The sequence below is a fragment of the Eptatretus burgeri genome, chromosome 2 (genome assembly GCF_056783735.1).
Source record: "Eptatretus burgeri isolate ZD-2024b chromosome 2, Ebu_testis_v1, whole genome shotgun sequence".
Taxonomy (NCBI): domain Eukaryota; kingdom Metazoa; phylum Chordata; class Myxini; order Myxiniformes; family Myxinidae; genus Eptatretus; species Eptatretus burgeri.
The window spans coordinates 111,287,703-111,303,852 of record NC_140962.1 but is presented as its reverse complement, the minus strand read 5'-3'; the positions used below and the strand labels follow the sequence as shown (position 1 = coordinate 111,303,852).

General features: G+C 42.6%; 1 protein-coding gene across 8 annotated transcripts in view; it reads left to right on the top strand.

Moving 5' to 3' along the window:
- The window catches only part of LOC147032833 (zinc finger protein 131-like), a 49,380-nt gene that overhangs the window by 9,258 nt on the left and 23,972 nt on the right, over window positions 1–16,150 (top strand). For 2 of the 8 annotated variants that reach the window (XM_085870726.1, XM_085870719.1), the window contains exons 1-2: window positions 7,190–7,428; window positions 9,706–9,853. In XM_085870726.1, coding sequence (XP_085726852.1) covers window positions 9,709–9,853 — 145 coding nt within the window. In that variant the 5' untranslated portion in view covers window positions 7,190–7,428; window positions 9,706–9,708. Of the gene's footprint in view, window positions 1–7,189; window positions 7,429–7,458; window positions 7,561–7,599; window positions 7,805–7,883; window positions 7,903–9,705; window positions 9,854–16,150 lie in introns of those variants that run through there. The other 6 variants (XM_085870727.1, XM_085870720.1, XM_085870725.1 and 3 more) reach the window with 4 other exon arrangements.

Here is a 16,150-nt window from a genome sequence, read left to right as displayed (position 1 = left end):
GGTTTTGAACAACCGAGTAAAGAATAATCACTGAACCGTCGAGGTCGGCGATAACACCGCTCGGTTATCCCTGTAGCACGGAACGATCCGCTTCAGCGGTTCGTGTCCTAAGCCGACCTGCGGCGTGGTGCAACCCCTCGGTAGGTTACCCGCGCGAGTATTTAGGTGTATCGACCATTCGGCGATTCACCCTATTTTGCGCGGGTAGAATGCGGACTGGGTTGTGGTGAGGTTAAAGCCCCACCTGTGACTGGCTCCTGGCGGTAGTTCCAAGGAGGATCACGACTGAATTGTCCGACCGGTGGGCGACGCGGTCACGATTAGAGTTACGTGGCCGATCGCACGCCAGGCGGGCCAGAATTCGTAACAATACTTACGAAATCTAAAGATTTCTAAAGATTTCGAATTCTAAAGATTTCGTAAGTAATAAACATTTTGTATTTTCTTTTTATCCCAATCACCGAAAGTGGAAGGTTGTGTTTTCACTCCTGTCTGTCTGTTATGATGAAAATTGAAATTTTTTTTAATATCATGGCTGCTAATTTTATATCATGTCATGTCATTTTTACCTCTGCCACCAAAAGTGAAGGAGTTATGTTTTCACCCCTGTTTGTTACTTAGCAATTTTTTTCTTTTTTTTTTGACAAGTTATGTTGATCGCCTCCGTTTGTTTGTTTGTTTGTGTTGGGTGGTCGCTAGACTACGCTTAGTCTCAGGTTTTCCGTCTGTCTGTATGTCTCTCTGTAATGGACAGCTCTGGAGGCCAGAGGAGTCAACTGATTTTGATGACACTTGACTGGTAGGTTCATACCAGGATCTAGTTGTATGCTTTTGAGCACCGTTGCTATGGAGGCCACCGTTGCCCAGCAACGGGACTGAAATTTTAGAAAAAATCCAAATTTTTTTTTTTTGAAGATCAAAAATCGGCTTCCATGCTTTTATACGCACTATAATCAACCTCTTTGTCAAACATTTTCAGCCCGATCCGTCAAAAACTGTATGACTCGTATGCAATTATGTTACTATATGTTTTCACCCCAACAACCGGGCGTAGTGGCGTGCGCCTGTAATCCGGCTTCTCGGAGGCTTGGGTTGGAGGATCGCTTGAGGACGGGAGCTCTGTGCTGGAACGCGGTATGAGAGGGTGTAGGGCAGCCTGGAATCATGGCGAAACCCAGTCCTTATCCCTGTGTCGTAAGAGGCGACCAGGGTTGAGTCAGGAAGGGCATCCGGTGTAAAACCTATGCCAAATCAGTATGCGGATCATAACGGATGATCCGCTGTGGTGACCCCTAACGGGAGCAGCCGAAAGACGAACAACAACATGCTTTCACCCCAACGTTCGCGTTAGGATTCCCTAACGTAGGGTTAGGGAATCGAACACAAATAATGAATGGACAATTGCTCGTCATGTTCCTATATGGAACAACGAACGGCAAAAATGCCATCTGATGTGTTCTCTTATCTACATATTTCAAATTCGCCTGAGTCTAGCGACCACCCATGTCGCCTACCGGCTTGTCTGTTTGTTTGTATGTAATGGACAGGCCAGAGGAGTCAACCGATTTTGATGTAACTTGACTGGTAGGTTCATACCAGGATCGAGTTGTATGTTTTTGAGCACCGTTTCTATGGACGCCACCGTTGCCTAGCAACGGGACTTTGAAATTTTTGAAAAAATCCTAAAAAAAAACATTTTTTTTTGAAAATCAAGAATCCGCTTCTACACTTTTATGCGCACTATAATCAACCTTTGTCAAAAATTTTCAGCGAGATCCATCAAAAACTATGACTTATGCAATTATATAGCGACCACCCATGGCGCCTACCGGCTTGTTTGTATGTTTGTCTCTCTGTCCGCTCACTTCCAGCGCAAACCGCTCAACCAATCGTTCTTAAATTTTCAGAGATTAATGTCACCGACCCTGCAATGGTTCTGCATTGAAGTGTCGTAAAATTTGGTCAATTGAAAAGGTCTACATCGGCCAATAGGCAAATTTGAGCCAAATTTACTAAAATCCTCAAATTTCATCCGATTGACTTGAAATTTGAACAGGATTTGCATAACACGTCAATAAATTCAACCATCTATTACTTTTGAGGTTATCATAGGTCAAAAGGTCAACATTGGCCATAAGGTCAACCCAAATAGGTCTGATTTTTAAATGTTTCCAAAATTGTCAGTTTTCATCTGATTGACATGAAATTTGAAGAATATTTGCATAAGAATTTGTTAAATTCAAGCACTTATTAATTTTGAGATTAACACCGGCCAAAAGGCCAATTTGGGCCTAATTGGGCCAAATTTCTAAAGTCCTCAATTTCCATCCGATTGACTTGAAATTTGAACAGGATTTGCACACCAGGTCAATAAATTCAACCACCTATTACTTTTGAGGTTATGATAGGCCAAAAGGTAAACATAGGCCAATTTGGGCCAAAATTTCTAAAATCTTCAATTTTCATCCGATTGACTTTAAAATTGAAGAGCATTTTCATGTCATGTCGCTGAATTCAAACACCTATTAATTTTGAGGTAAACATAGGCCAAAAGGTCAAAATAGGCTAAAAGGCCAATTTGGGCCAAATTTTCTAAATCCTCAATTCTCATCAAATTAAATTGAAATTTGAAGAGCATTTACATATCAGGTCACTGAATTCAGCGACCAATTGATTTTGAGGTAAACATAGGCCAAAAGGCCAATTTGGACCAAATTTTCGAAAATCCTTAATTTTTGTCTGACTGACTTGAGATTTGAAGAGCATTTTCATGTCAGGTCGATGAATTCAACTACCAATTAATTTTAAGTCAAATCGTCAACACACGCCTCATTTCTAAAATTGATAGATCGTGCCAAAAACTAAATATATCACTATCTCAAAAAGTTGTGGACAAGTTATGACAAAACAAGGTGGATGAGTTGGTTCTAAGGTGACAAGAACAAGCGGATTAGATTTTCGTTTGGATCCAGCCCATCAGTGGGATACAAAATGTGAAGTGTTCCACCTGGTAGAGGTGTGCACTCTACCGATTGCCATTCTACTTTGTGCTGTTTTGCCAAGTTGTCACATTGTGAGTGATTTTTCATTTGTGTTTGTTTGTCTGTCCACTCGCCTCCAGCCCAAACCGCTCAACCGATTGTTCTTAAATTTTCAGAGAATAATGTCACTGACCTTGCGATGGTCCCGCATTGAAGCTTCGTAAAATTTGGTCGACAGAAAAGGTCTACATAGGCCAATAGGCCAATTTGAGCCAAATTTTCTAAAATCCTCAAATTTCATCCGATTGACTTGAAATTTGAACAGGATTTGCATATCAGATCATTGAATTCAACCACCTATTGCTTTTAAGGTTATCATAGGTCAAAAGGTCAACATAGGCCATAAGGTCGACCCAAAATAGGCATTTTTTTTAGTTGTTTTGTAAAATTGTCAATGTTAATCTGATTGATTTGAAATTTAAAGACCATTTGCATATCAGTTCGCTGAATTGAAGCACCTATTAATTTTGAGATCAACAAAGGCCAATTTGGGCCAAATTTTCTAAAATCCTCAATTTTCATCTGATTGACTTGAAATTTGAAGAGCATTTTCAGGTCAGGTCACTGAATTCAGACACTTGTTAATTTTGAGGTAAACATAGGCCAAAAGGCCAAATTTTCTAAATCCTCAATTTTCATCCGATTCAGTTGAAATTTGAAAAGGATTTACATGTCAAGTCACTGAATTCAACCACCTATTATTTCTTGGGGTCACCAGAGGCATAAAGGTCAAAATAGACAAAAAGGTCAACATAGGCCAAATTTCTAAAATCCTCACTTTTAATCCAATTAACTTGAAATTTGAAGAGCATTTTCATGTCAGGTCACTGAATTCAACTACCAATTAATTTTAAGGTCAATAGGTCAACACAGGCCTAATTTTTAAAATTGGAGAAGACCAAAAAGTAACTATATCACTTCATCTCAAAAACTTGTGGATGAATTGTGACAAAACAAGGTGGATGAGTTGAATAGGTGACAAGAACAAGCGGATTGGATTTTGGTTCGGATCCAGCCCATCAGTGGGATACAAAACGTAAACTGTTCCACCTGGCAGAAGTCTGCACTCTCCCGAGTGCCATTCTACTCTGTGCTGTTTTGCCAATTTGTCACTCCATGAGTGATTTTTACTTGACGAAATCTACGATTTTGTCAAGTATGTTGGTCGGTTCTGTTTGTGTGTTTGTTTGTTTGTTTGTGTCTACGTCTCGCTCTACAGGTCGCATTTCGAGTCGGAATGTCATGGAACTTCACCAATGGACTTATTGGCCACCAAAATAGAGCCCTATAACTTTTGGCATGTCAAGGTAAAAGGTCAAGGTCAGGAAAAATTCCTGAAAATCGCGAAAATCCGTATCTTTTAGCATGGGCTGATTTTCCAAAATTCATGTCTCCGCCAAATCTTAACGGATTCCTTTCAAATTTGAAACACGGACGTAGGAGGGGAGTATCTTTGACTGGATTAAAAATTGGTCACATCCGTTATGGATTACGGAGGTGACAGGTATTTTAATTTAACATGGTAAGTGCTGTCTATGGTTTTTCATGGTAGTCATGATCACTTATGAATCATAATGCCACCAAATATTCAGAAAAATTACCATTCACAGTGAACAATGTAATGGAAATTTTTGTTTTTTAATTTTTGACTAAACAAAACTTTGAAATTTTTGGACTCAAAAACACTTTTTGACCCCCAAAAAATTATTTTTAACCCAAACAACTATTGTTGACCCCAAAAACTATTTTAGACCTAAATCTATTGTTGATCCTAAAAACTATTATTGACCCTAAAAACTATGTTTAACCCCAAAAATACCTGTTATCGCTCAATATTCTCGATGGTACGCGAATCTTGTTGTATTTCGTCAAGTTCTGGCCCTATGGGCCATTTTTATTTTATTTACTTGTTTGTTTTTCTGTTTGTGTGCAGGATATCTCAAAAAGTTGTGGACAGGTTGGGTTGTGAAAAGGACTAACTGATTAGATTTTCGTGAAGATCCGGATCTGGATCCGATTACTAGAATTTTTAAAGTGATTCTTCACCATTGGATATAGGACCAAAAACTATATTTCGCATGATATCTCAAAAATCTGTAGACGGATTTGGATGAAACCTGGTGGACACATTGGGTGTTTGACAAGGAAGAATCGATTCAATTTTGGTGAAGATCCGAAATTTTTTTTAAGTGATTCTTCACCATTGAGAGCTCGTACTAAACTGATATATATATATATATATATATATATATATATATATATATATATATATATATATATATATATATATATATATATATATTGTTATGGTTGTGGAAATTCACAGAACACCATTCAGGTTCCTTTAGAATAGTTATCTCGGAAAGTACGTGTTTTATAGATAGCCCTTTCCCCTAGTCTAACGGGTGTTTAAATGTTCCTGTTTATTATTAATAGTCAGGTTTGCTTTTCTTTTGTTCACACCACCAATGACTGCAACCACGCCAGCATAGTTTCACCGTCATCTCGCTGTGCCCGACGCCATTATCTACACCCCACCGACCACGAATGTGGGCGGGAGTCAGCTCTAGATTCTGCCCAGGATGGGAGGAGTGTGCTCCTTGGCCAATCAAGGACTTCACCGCCTCAGATTGGGACTCCGCCCAGAATAATAGGAGTGGGCCTCCTTGGCCAATCAAGGACTTCACCACCTCAGACCAAGAACGGAGGGGGCGGAGACGTTTTTCCTCCCCCCCCCCCCCAAACAGGCGAATAAATACGTGGCCAGGGTGTTGTATGAAGAGAGAGAAAGGAAGGATTGCATCTCGGTGCATGGCCATGGTGGTCATCTAGGCGATCGTCGCTTTTCGTCGTGGTTGGCTTGGTCGTAGTCAGGGAGGTCTGGAGCCTTCTCCTCTTGGGGATCGCCATCGTGGTCGTCGTCGAGGTGGAGAGGTCAGAGATAGGTCCTGGACTTCAGCTCATCTGTCCCTCCGAGCTGAAGTCCGTATTAAAGGTGATAGCCACCATTTCTGTCTGGGTGTGCGTGTGTCTGTTTGTGGCGCCCGTCTAACAAGTATAAAACTGGTAAGTGCTTTGTGTCCTGTACATACGTGCATTGCCTGGTATTCGGTTTAGTTCTGCTCTTTGTGTTCCCTAGTTCCCCATTATTATTGTAAAATAGAACCCCAATTGTTCAAGGTACTCAGCTTGTCGTGTCATTTCCTTCATTGCCTGAGCATGTCGTACGTGTGAGGGATTAGCTGGCCGTTGGGCCACGGTAACCAGATAATCGGCCGGCGGAATTCGGCGATACTACCGCTCGGCTACGCACACGGAACGGGTCTGCTTAAGCGGCTTGCTTCCGTACGAGTTCCGCCGAGGGTGACGTACCCCGGTAGCTGGATTACGTGGGTACTTAGGTAAGTTGAAGTTGGCAATTAACCCTACCCCACGTGATCTCCCCATTGGCGTATTTCTGTCCAAAATAACCAGGACCCGTCGACCCGAACTTTTCCGGGCCGGCGATCTGACATTCCGGGGGATCGAGCCGAGGCGACCACCACTCCATCGAGGGTCGTGCTCGTGGCGACGCGCTGGCGGGAAATCACAACATATATATATATATATATATATATATATATATATATATATATATATATATATATATATATATATATATATATATATATATATATATATATATATATATATCACATCTCAAAAAGTTGTGGACGGATTCGGACGAAACTTGGTGGACAGGTTGGGTATGTCACAAGGATGAATTGATTTGATTTTGGTGAAGATCGGAGTCCAGATCCAGATACGAGAGTTTTTTTTATTTATTTTTGAAATGATTCTTCATTATTGAGAGATGGGGCCAAAACACAATATATAACACAATATTTCAAAATTGTATTGGGCGTGATATGTTCTACTGGATGATATGCATTACGTGGCGGAGGTATGCGCTCTCCTGAGTGCCCTTGTAGTTTTATATAAATATTGGTGTGGTGTTGATGTGGCGCAGCCACAATGGGCCGAACGGCCTCCTCGTACGTCCAATTTCCTTTTGAATCATTCCCTCCTTGATATCACCTCTTTCTCTTGATTCAATCCTGTGTTTTGCCCAGATTGCTCCTCCTCCTATTCTCTCCTTCATATCACACCGATACTCCTTGTCGCCTTCTTATCCTGTCCTCCGGTTACTCTCGTCATTCAACCATTTCTCAGTTACCCTAACATAGTCACGTGCGCGGCCGGTGTCCACCGGGCTGTGATTGTCACGTGATCGGCCGGTGTCCACCGGGCTGTGATTGTCACGTGATCGGCCGGTGTCCACCGGGCTGTGATTGTCACGTGATCGGCCGGTGTCCACCGGGCTGTGATTGTCACGTGATCGGCCGAGGTACAGCGGCTCCTGAGAGTCACGTGTGCGGCACGGTGTGACGCGTTGATTGTTTTTTCATTTGAAAAAGTTGTTCAATCCTTGCGTCCGTGTTCGTCCGAGTCGTGTCCGCCTGCTTTGCCGAACCGAAGGGTACCGTGCGGCGCTGATTGTGTCGCTCATTGATGACGTGTGCGGCCTAGTTATTTCTCCCCTCTAGTCTAGTCAATGACCCTGTAGTTCCCCTTCGTGGAGGATCCTTTAATCAATGTTTTTATGTAAAATACATTTAACGGACGGTTCACCGTTATAGTTGTTACTCGGGAGTTGTTTTTTTCGTTCCGCATCGTTTGATTTTTCCCCCGTTGATCGGAGCCCATAACAAACTTCCGTCCTGGTATGGCGTCTGCACAGAGCACGGAGCACGGAGCATGGTGTTCTTGATGCGTGATCTTAATCTTGTATCTTTACCTCCACCAGCGAAGGTCGACCGAGGTTGTGTGTGTGTGTGTGTGTGTGTGTGTGTGTGTGTGTGTGTGTGTGTGTGTGTGTGTGTGTGTGTGTGTGTGTGTGTGTGTGTGTGTGTGTGTGTGTGTGTGTGTGTACAGGATATCTAAAAGTTGTGGACATAATTCGGACGAGACTTTGTGGACAGGTTGTGCATGTGTGACAAGGTCGAGTTTGTTTGATTTTGCTGAAGATCCGAATCTTGATCCGGACGATGGAATTAAGGGAATTTTAAAAAAGTGATTCCCTCGCCATTTGAGAGGTGGGATCAAAAATGAGATGTGGAATATTTCAAAAAAAATCGTGGTAATCAATACACCTGGGGTGCTCACCTGGTGGAATATTGATACTGAGGAAGTCAACGTGAGATGGAATCGGCGAAATGTACCAATGAATCAATATTGGAGCAAATGGCTGGGGGGATAACCCCCACGCCCCGTAAACCACCTTCGATCTCGATGGTTTTTTTTGTTTTTTTTTTAATCGAGTGAACGAACTTTGGTACGTCAAGGGTGACGAAGGTTGTGATCAATTTTCATAAATTGTGTGTGTAGTTTCAGAGACTAAAGCAAATGCAAACACTACATGGCCAAAAGTATGTGCACACCCCTTCTAATTAGTAAATTTGGCTATTTCAGCTGCACCCATTGCTGACGAGTGCATAAAATCAAGCACACAGCCACGCAATCTCCATGGACGAACATGGCAGTAGAATGGGCTGTACCGAAGAGTTCAGTGACTTTCAACGTGGCACCGTCATAAGATGCCACCTTTCCAACAAGTCAGTTCGTCAAATTTCTGCCCTGCTAGAGCTGCCGCAGTCAACTGTAAGAGCTGTTATTGTGAAGTGGAAACGTCTCGGAGCAACAACAGCTCAGCCATGAAGTGGTCGGCCACACAAGCTCGCAGATCGAGACCACTGAGTGCTGATTACTCCCTTTTAATGATTACAACTACCTCACACTTTTTTTCCTCTCTAATTTAATGACTGCTGTCCATCCACACCAAGCTGCTTGTGCCTGTTCCGCCTAGCATGGGATTGGTGGAGATTGTGTGGTTTATACGCAAGGACACATTGCTGACAATGTAAGACTGCTTCGCAAGCAGGATATAAAGTAAGGCCTTTGGCATGAGAAGAGGAAGCATTTGGAAGAAATTTTTTTTAAAACGATAGGCACTGAGAGAGTGGAGATGGAAAGAGACCGAGATTCTCATTTTGCCACTGATTTCTGGAGAGTCGGCAGAGCAGCAAATCTGTCACATCGCCCGTACCAGTCTCCCCACACCTGCGGTGGATGAACAGGGATGAAGCCGTCACATCCATTATCTTCGGTGAAAAAAAAAATCTGCCCTGCTTGAATATCCTGCAGCATTTGTGAAACCTACGTATCCCTACAAATCCTCGGTTGGCACCAGACTTGTGGCTTACGTAGTGGGTTAGGTTATGATGCGTGGTTCAGTGTGTGTCTTGTTGGGGCTCCAGATGGATTTATGCCCCTGGTTGTCAAAAATAGTGTATTTATTAATATTGCCATGCCATGTTTGTTTCTTTATTAAATGGTAAAAAAAAAAGAGGCATTTTCTCTTCCCACAATCGGGCAAACTGGTAAAACACAAATTGTATTTCCTGTGCGCGACTTTGAATTTGACCAATCACCACCTGATATTCCCACATATATGGGACTACTGTGTTTGTGTATACATGTATATATTATGTATTTATAAGTTTCTTGCCTTCTTGGTTCATACATTGAAGAAAACAAAATCCTTCAGTGCTCGTTTTTCCAACAGGTCATGGAGGTGTGTGCTGAAAATGAAACAATGGGCCTCAGTGAAGATCGAGAGAGGGAGGGAGATCACTATATTCGTTACATTCTCTCTCACCTCAATGAACAGCGTTTGCATGACAACTTCACGGACATCGCGCTCATTGTTGCTGGTGAATCTTCAAGGGTTATGCTAGCTTTGAAGGACAGACCCGATACATATTCCTGTTACATTTATGCTTTTTTATGCCTCCGGCACCGGATGTATTACAGTATGTTTTGGGGTTGTCCGTCTGGCCGTGACCAATTTTTGTTGCTACGATAGTTTGTGAATCACAAAAGGGATTTTCACCAAACTTGATACAGGCATGTGCTGTGCAAAGCTCAACTGATAATGTTTTGGGGCAAAGGGCAATACAAGATAGCGAATTTTCGTTACCATGATAACTTGGAAACCGCTGAATGGATTTTGACCAACCTTGACCAAACTTGGCATAATTATAGACTGTAATAAAGAGATGAACTCATTCAATTTGAGGTTGAACAGGACAATGGTCATGTGCCTTTCAAAAATCATTTTGCAGACCATAACTTGAGTCAGAAGCATCTGATATTCTCTCTCTCTCTCACTCTCTCGCTCTCTCTTTATATATATATATATATATATATATATATATATATATATATATATATATATATATATATATATATATATATATATATATATATATATATATATATATATATATATATATATATATATACACACACACACACACATACAAGGAAGAGTACCCATCCCAAATGATAGGAAAAGCTTTCAAGAGTTTCCATCCACATTGATGGGAAAGGTTTAAGTTAGTCTCTCTATTTAAATAATATTTAATGGACTTTAAAAAGGTAAATTGTGTTGCACTCTTGGTTTCACTCAGAACAAATTCTCTGAGCTACTTATACCGCTCACCACAAGATGGTGGTGCAACATAGGGCGGCAGAGGTTAGATTTGTTTAAAAAGATGGCAAAATATATTGGTTGCAAAATAACATTTTACATCTACATTTCTCATGCCTGTTCTCCCGTCATTTCAGAATTGAATGATGAGCTTTTCAATGCAGTGCGATAAACGGCTGCCATAAATGGGAGACAGACGAATGCACAGACAGACACCATGGTTCACAATATATAAAATAGATAACTTCCCTTCCAAGGAACTTCAACACAGAAAGAGACCATTCGGTCCATGAAGCCTGTACGATGGTTGCCAACCTATGACTTTTTTTTTTTGTATGCAGAATTGAGGCTCGTGGAAGAGCTAGAACACTAAACGGAGCAGGATGCAACAGATCAAAATGAACAGTAGTAAGGGGGGGGGGAGAGACACTAACAGTGCAGTTGAAGGACAAAATAGAGGGAGAATTGGATAAACAATGGGGTAGACAGGATGGATAATTTGTCCCCCCCCCAAAAAAAATCCTTCCCATCCCCCTCCTCTCTCCATCCCTCCCCTCCCTATCCCCCTCTTCTATCTCCCTTATCCCCCTCCCCACTCTCCTGTCTCTCCCCCCCCCCCACTCCGCTGTCTCTCTCTCTTCACACTCCCATATCTATCTCCCCCCCACCACTGCCCTGTCTCTGTCCCTCCCCCTTCCCCCTACTCCTCACTCTCCTCTCTCCCTCCCTCACTCCCCACCTCCCCTCTTCCCCTCCTTCTCCTCTCTCTATATGTCCATGCTCTATCTTTTTTAATGGCTTTCATATCCTTTTCAGTTTTTTTTTTCACATTTCTTGTTCAGTTGTTGCTTTTAGAGTATTTGAGATTGGATGTACTATACTCGTTACTGAGTGTATATGCCACGAAGGAGCTTCCTGAGCAAGCATTATACTGGGTGGTTTTAGTCCGGGAGCCAACCGATCAAAATTAAAAAAAAATTGCCCGGTCTGCTATAAAATTTTTCTGTTGATTTTCATAAAGAGACACCCTTTGAGTATATGAAAACCAATGTTGGCAATGGTGAAACTCTTGCGCAACAACACAGTCAACACTTTTGCGAGCCCCCTCTGATGACAAAATGTTGGCAAAAGCGAAGATGTAGGATGGGGGTATGGGTAATTCATATTGTCCTAAAATCATAACCACTAAACCTATATACACAAATGACCCCTCATATTCAAGAGGAGTTCATTTCCTATATCACAATTGGTGTAGATTTAACCTACCTACAATTGACAAGGTTATATGTCAAACAACAAAAGATTTATGCAACTCAGAAATGCTTGACTATCAATGGGGTCAGGAACAAGAACATACTTTTACATGCCATGGTTTTAAGGAAGATAAAATTAGAAATGGATTAACACAATATTGTGACATGAAACATCCTCTTCAGAGGAAGAGTCACTCTCTGAAACAACTCCACCACATGAACCTCTCTGACCAAGGCATATGCATGTCACTCAGCAAGGCACAGCAGCCTTTTTGCATGAACATCGTTTCAGACATTTGGATAATTTGCACATGCAAGACACAGTTTTGTCTATGTTTGGCTTGGCTGGCTTAGACATGAGAATTGGGACCAGTTTTCCATTGATAAGGGTTCTGCCAAATGTTGTGGCTGGGGGAAGTGCTCGGTCACTGAGATGTGCACATCTATACAGAAGCAATTGATACAATGCTCTTAAAACAAGGAAGTAAAACGCATCTTCTGTTGCTGGCAGTGACCTAAGGTCTAATTTTGAAGAGACAAACATATGCTGCCTGAGGGTATCCAAACAGCTGAACCCTTTTTGGCCATGCAGAGCAGTCCAGTATACTCTGGCCTCATCAATGACACATTCTGTTGCTGCCATTTCACTATCTCTTCCAAAATCAACAAGGTGGGGAAGGTTTCCTATCAGTCCCAGAGAAACCTGTGCCGCTCTTCTTTTCACAGGAACACAGGCATCATCCCAACTGACTGGAAGAGGGGCCTTGTTGTCCCTCTCTGGAAAGGGAAGGGTGATCGCCAAGACTGCAACAACTACCGAGGGGTGACGCTGCTCTCAGTGCCGGGCAAGGTCTTTGTTCGGATAATTCTTGATAGGGTTCGCCACCATCTGCTTGAGCACCAGCATCCAGAACAGTCAGGCTTTACACCAAAGAGGTCAACGATTGACCGTATCCTTGCACTTCGTGTCCTCACCGAACGCAGACGAGAGTTTCGGCAGGGGCTGCTTGCAGCCTATGTTGATCTCTGTAAAGCGTTCGATTCAGTGAATCGGGATGTCCTCTGGAGAATTCTTGGTCTTCGTGGGGTGCCACCGAAACTGATCGATCTGATGTCTGAACTCTACTCTGGTACTGAGAGTGCTGTGGAGTGTGGTGGTACCATCTCTGACTTATTTCCAGTTGTTACTGGAGTTCGTCAGGGATGTGTACTTGCCCCCACACTTTTCAGCACTTGTATGGACTGGATTTTAGGGAGGATGTCGGAGAGATAAAGTTGCGGTGCATCGTTTGGCAATGTCAAGATCTCGGACCTTGATTTTGCAGATGATGCAGTCATCTTTGCGGAGACTTTAGACATCCTCTTGGGGGCCCTCGAGGTGCTGAATGAGGAGTCGGAGCCGTTGGGATTACGGATTTCTTGGGTCAAAACTAAGATCCAGGCTTTCGGTGACATCTTGGATGCTGCTGTCCTGTCTGTGTCTGTTTGTGGTGAGGATGTTGAGGTCGTGGATAGATTCACTTACCTTGGCAGTGATATTCATGTCTCCGCAGGTTGTGAGCCGGAGGTCAATAGACGTCTGGGTCGGGCCTGGGGAGTCATGGATTTACTGGATCATGGGGTGTGGCGCTGCCGGTACCTGTGCGGGAGGACGAAAGTCCGAGTCTTCAGGTCCTTGGTACTTCCAGTCTTGCTCTATGGGTGCGAGACTTGGACTTTGACCAAGGATCTGAGACGGAGACTTAATTCCTTTGGTATCAGGTCTCTTCGAAGAATCCTTGGCTATCGCTGGTCGGATTTTGTGTCCAACGAGCGGTTGCTGAGAGAGACTCGGATGAGATTTGTTACCTGCATAGTCCGTGAGCGTCAGCTGCGGCTGTATGGACATGTGGCTCGTTTTCCTGACGCTGATCCTGCTCACCAGATTCTCTCAGCGAGGGAGTCTCATGAGTGGAGGAGGCCAGTGGGCTGACCACGTGCCTCATGGTTGCAGCAGGTTGACCATCATCTCAAGGAGATGGGGATGGGCCTGGCATCTGCCTGGGGGATGGCCAGACGGAGGCCCCTGGAGTACCGGCGGAAAGTGGACGCAGTGACGCGCTGTTCTGGCACATGCTCCCATACCTGACCTGACCTCTTCTTTTCCCCTTCTGAATGAGTAGCTCACTGTGTCACATCCACACAACACATATGTGCACAGAAGTGTGGCTGCGACATCAAGAGGATTTTCTGGTACTTCTTGCTCAACACTTCTACAAGCTCATGAATAGGTAGGTATTGATTCTGCCGTTGTATCCAGAGTTCTTGCAATGTGTTCAAGCAGCAGAAGTGATATATACACAGCATAATTATGTCTGTATCTGTTGCATGCACAACAGCTCAATGGTGATCAGGATATTCCACACAATATGCAAGATGAGCAATAATCCTTGTGTCTGCCTCTTCATGTTCTTCACAAGGTAAGTCCAGAACTGAACTTGATGCTGATGTGATGGAAAGAGTGTGACCTTTGTTTTCCATCATACCACCAAGAATGATGGTCACTCCATCCGGAATAGCTTCAGGACTCTCACAAAGGGAAGTGCCAATGAAGTTCTGAAGATTTCCTTTATTTCTTGGATTCTTCATGAGTAAATTCCAGTCCGGAATTTCTAGACTCTTGGATGGTGAGAATTGTCTTGCCTGGTCTGTCTGGTTTCTCCTCTGCTGCTCATGACCCTTCAAAGTATGGCTATCATCAAAATCATCCTGATCACCAATGATGTTGACACAGTTGCACATTTCAGGTTTCAACTGCAGGAGCTTGCGAAGATACAGCTGGGGAAGTTCACCAAATGTTTTTGCACCCATTTTTTGGTATTTATTTACAAATGCCATTGTGTCTACCAGATAAACTGTGTATAGGTCACTCTGTGGTAATGATGGCAGCTGTAAAACAACATCCTGCTCAGCTTCAGCAATTAGCACTGCCACGAAATCAGACTTGTTGCCTTTGCGCATTACAAACCCCTGTGCTAAGCATGGATCAACCTCAAACAGGGATGATGGATAGTCTGTCCACTCATGGGAAAATGCAATCTGTCTTGTGACTGGGTCGGCATCTCGATAGAAACACAGCACACGTGTAGTTGCAGTCTCATCTTGATAGATCCTGATTAAACTCTGTTTCCTTGATGGTTTTGATTTCTTCTGTGAGGAGAAAGTTACCAGCTTCAGTGGTTCAATCTTAATAGAGACCACCTCTTCTGCTTTCATAATGGCTTCCATGCCCTTAGCTTGAGCATGGACCAAGTCTTTTGAAGCATCCTTCTTACCAGTTGCTCTATTGAGCAGATCCACTTGGTTGTTACACTGGAATGGGTTTATCATCTGCTGGCATATCACTTTCTTGATCTCCTCAACATGCATATGTTCTTCTGTTGCCTGCTTCTGTGTTTCTCCATGATGAGTAGATTCCTGTTGGCCTAGATTAGCCATAGACTTTATGTTCTCTGATACAGCTGTGAGAAATGGTGCTGTCTTCACATATTTATCTCGAGCAGCTGGTGCCTGAGATATGCCTTTGAACAGAGATGTCTTCCCTTCATTGTTGTATGTCTGCTCCAGGGCCATGTCACTCCAAACACCATTGAATTTTCCTTTGGAAGAGTGAACTGTGAAGTACCCAACCTGGATCTAGCAAACCTTAACCGAACTGTGTTCAATAGAGTAAGAGGATTTTGGGGGTAGGGGTAACTTTGGTTGACAAAAATGTTAATTTTCTCTTTAAAAATTGATAGAACTCACTCAAATTTGCTGTTTTAATTAGCCATGGATACCATGTTCATATCACATTAAGAGAAATTAGTATTCTAATGCAGCATCTGCCTATGATAAGAAAAGTTCTAAAGGCCATCTTCAAAAAACGTTATTTTTAAGGCATTTTTCACAAAATTATGTACTTTTACGAGGTTTACTTCCACAAAGGCAATTTTTTTTGTCATTTTACAATGCACTGATTGAATTCTTACATTTAGTTCACATTTATTTTTCATGAATGTGATTTTTTAATTTTTTTAGAAATTTTATTGACAATTGCTGTTTTATCAAATTTTTCAAATCTTCCTCAAACAAAAACGTCCGCCAAAATTTTTCGCAAGAGCTTATGAATTGCCAACATTGGTTTTCATGAACTGCAAACATATATCTAAACATCCTGGGGGTGTAAAATTTTATAGCAGAGGCTGTAAGGTCCAACCCTAAAACAGCCTCGTACACAGGTTGGC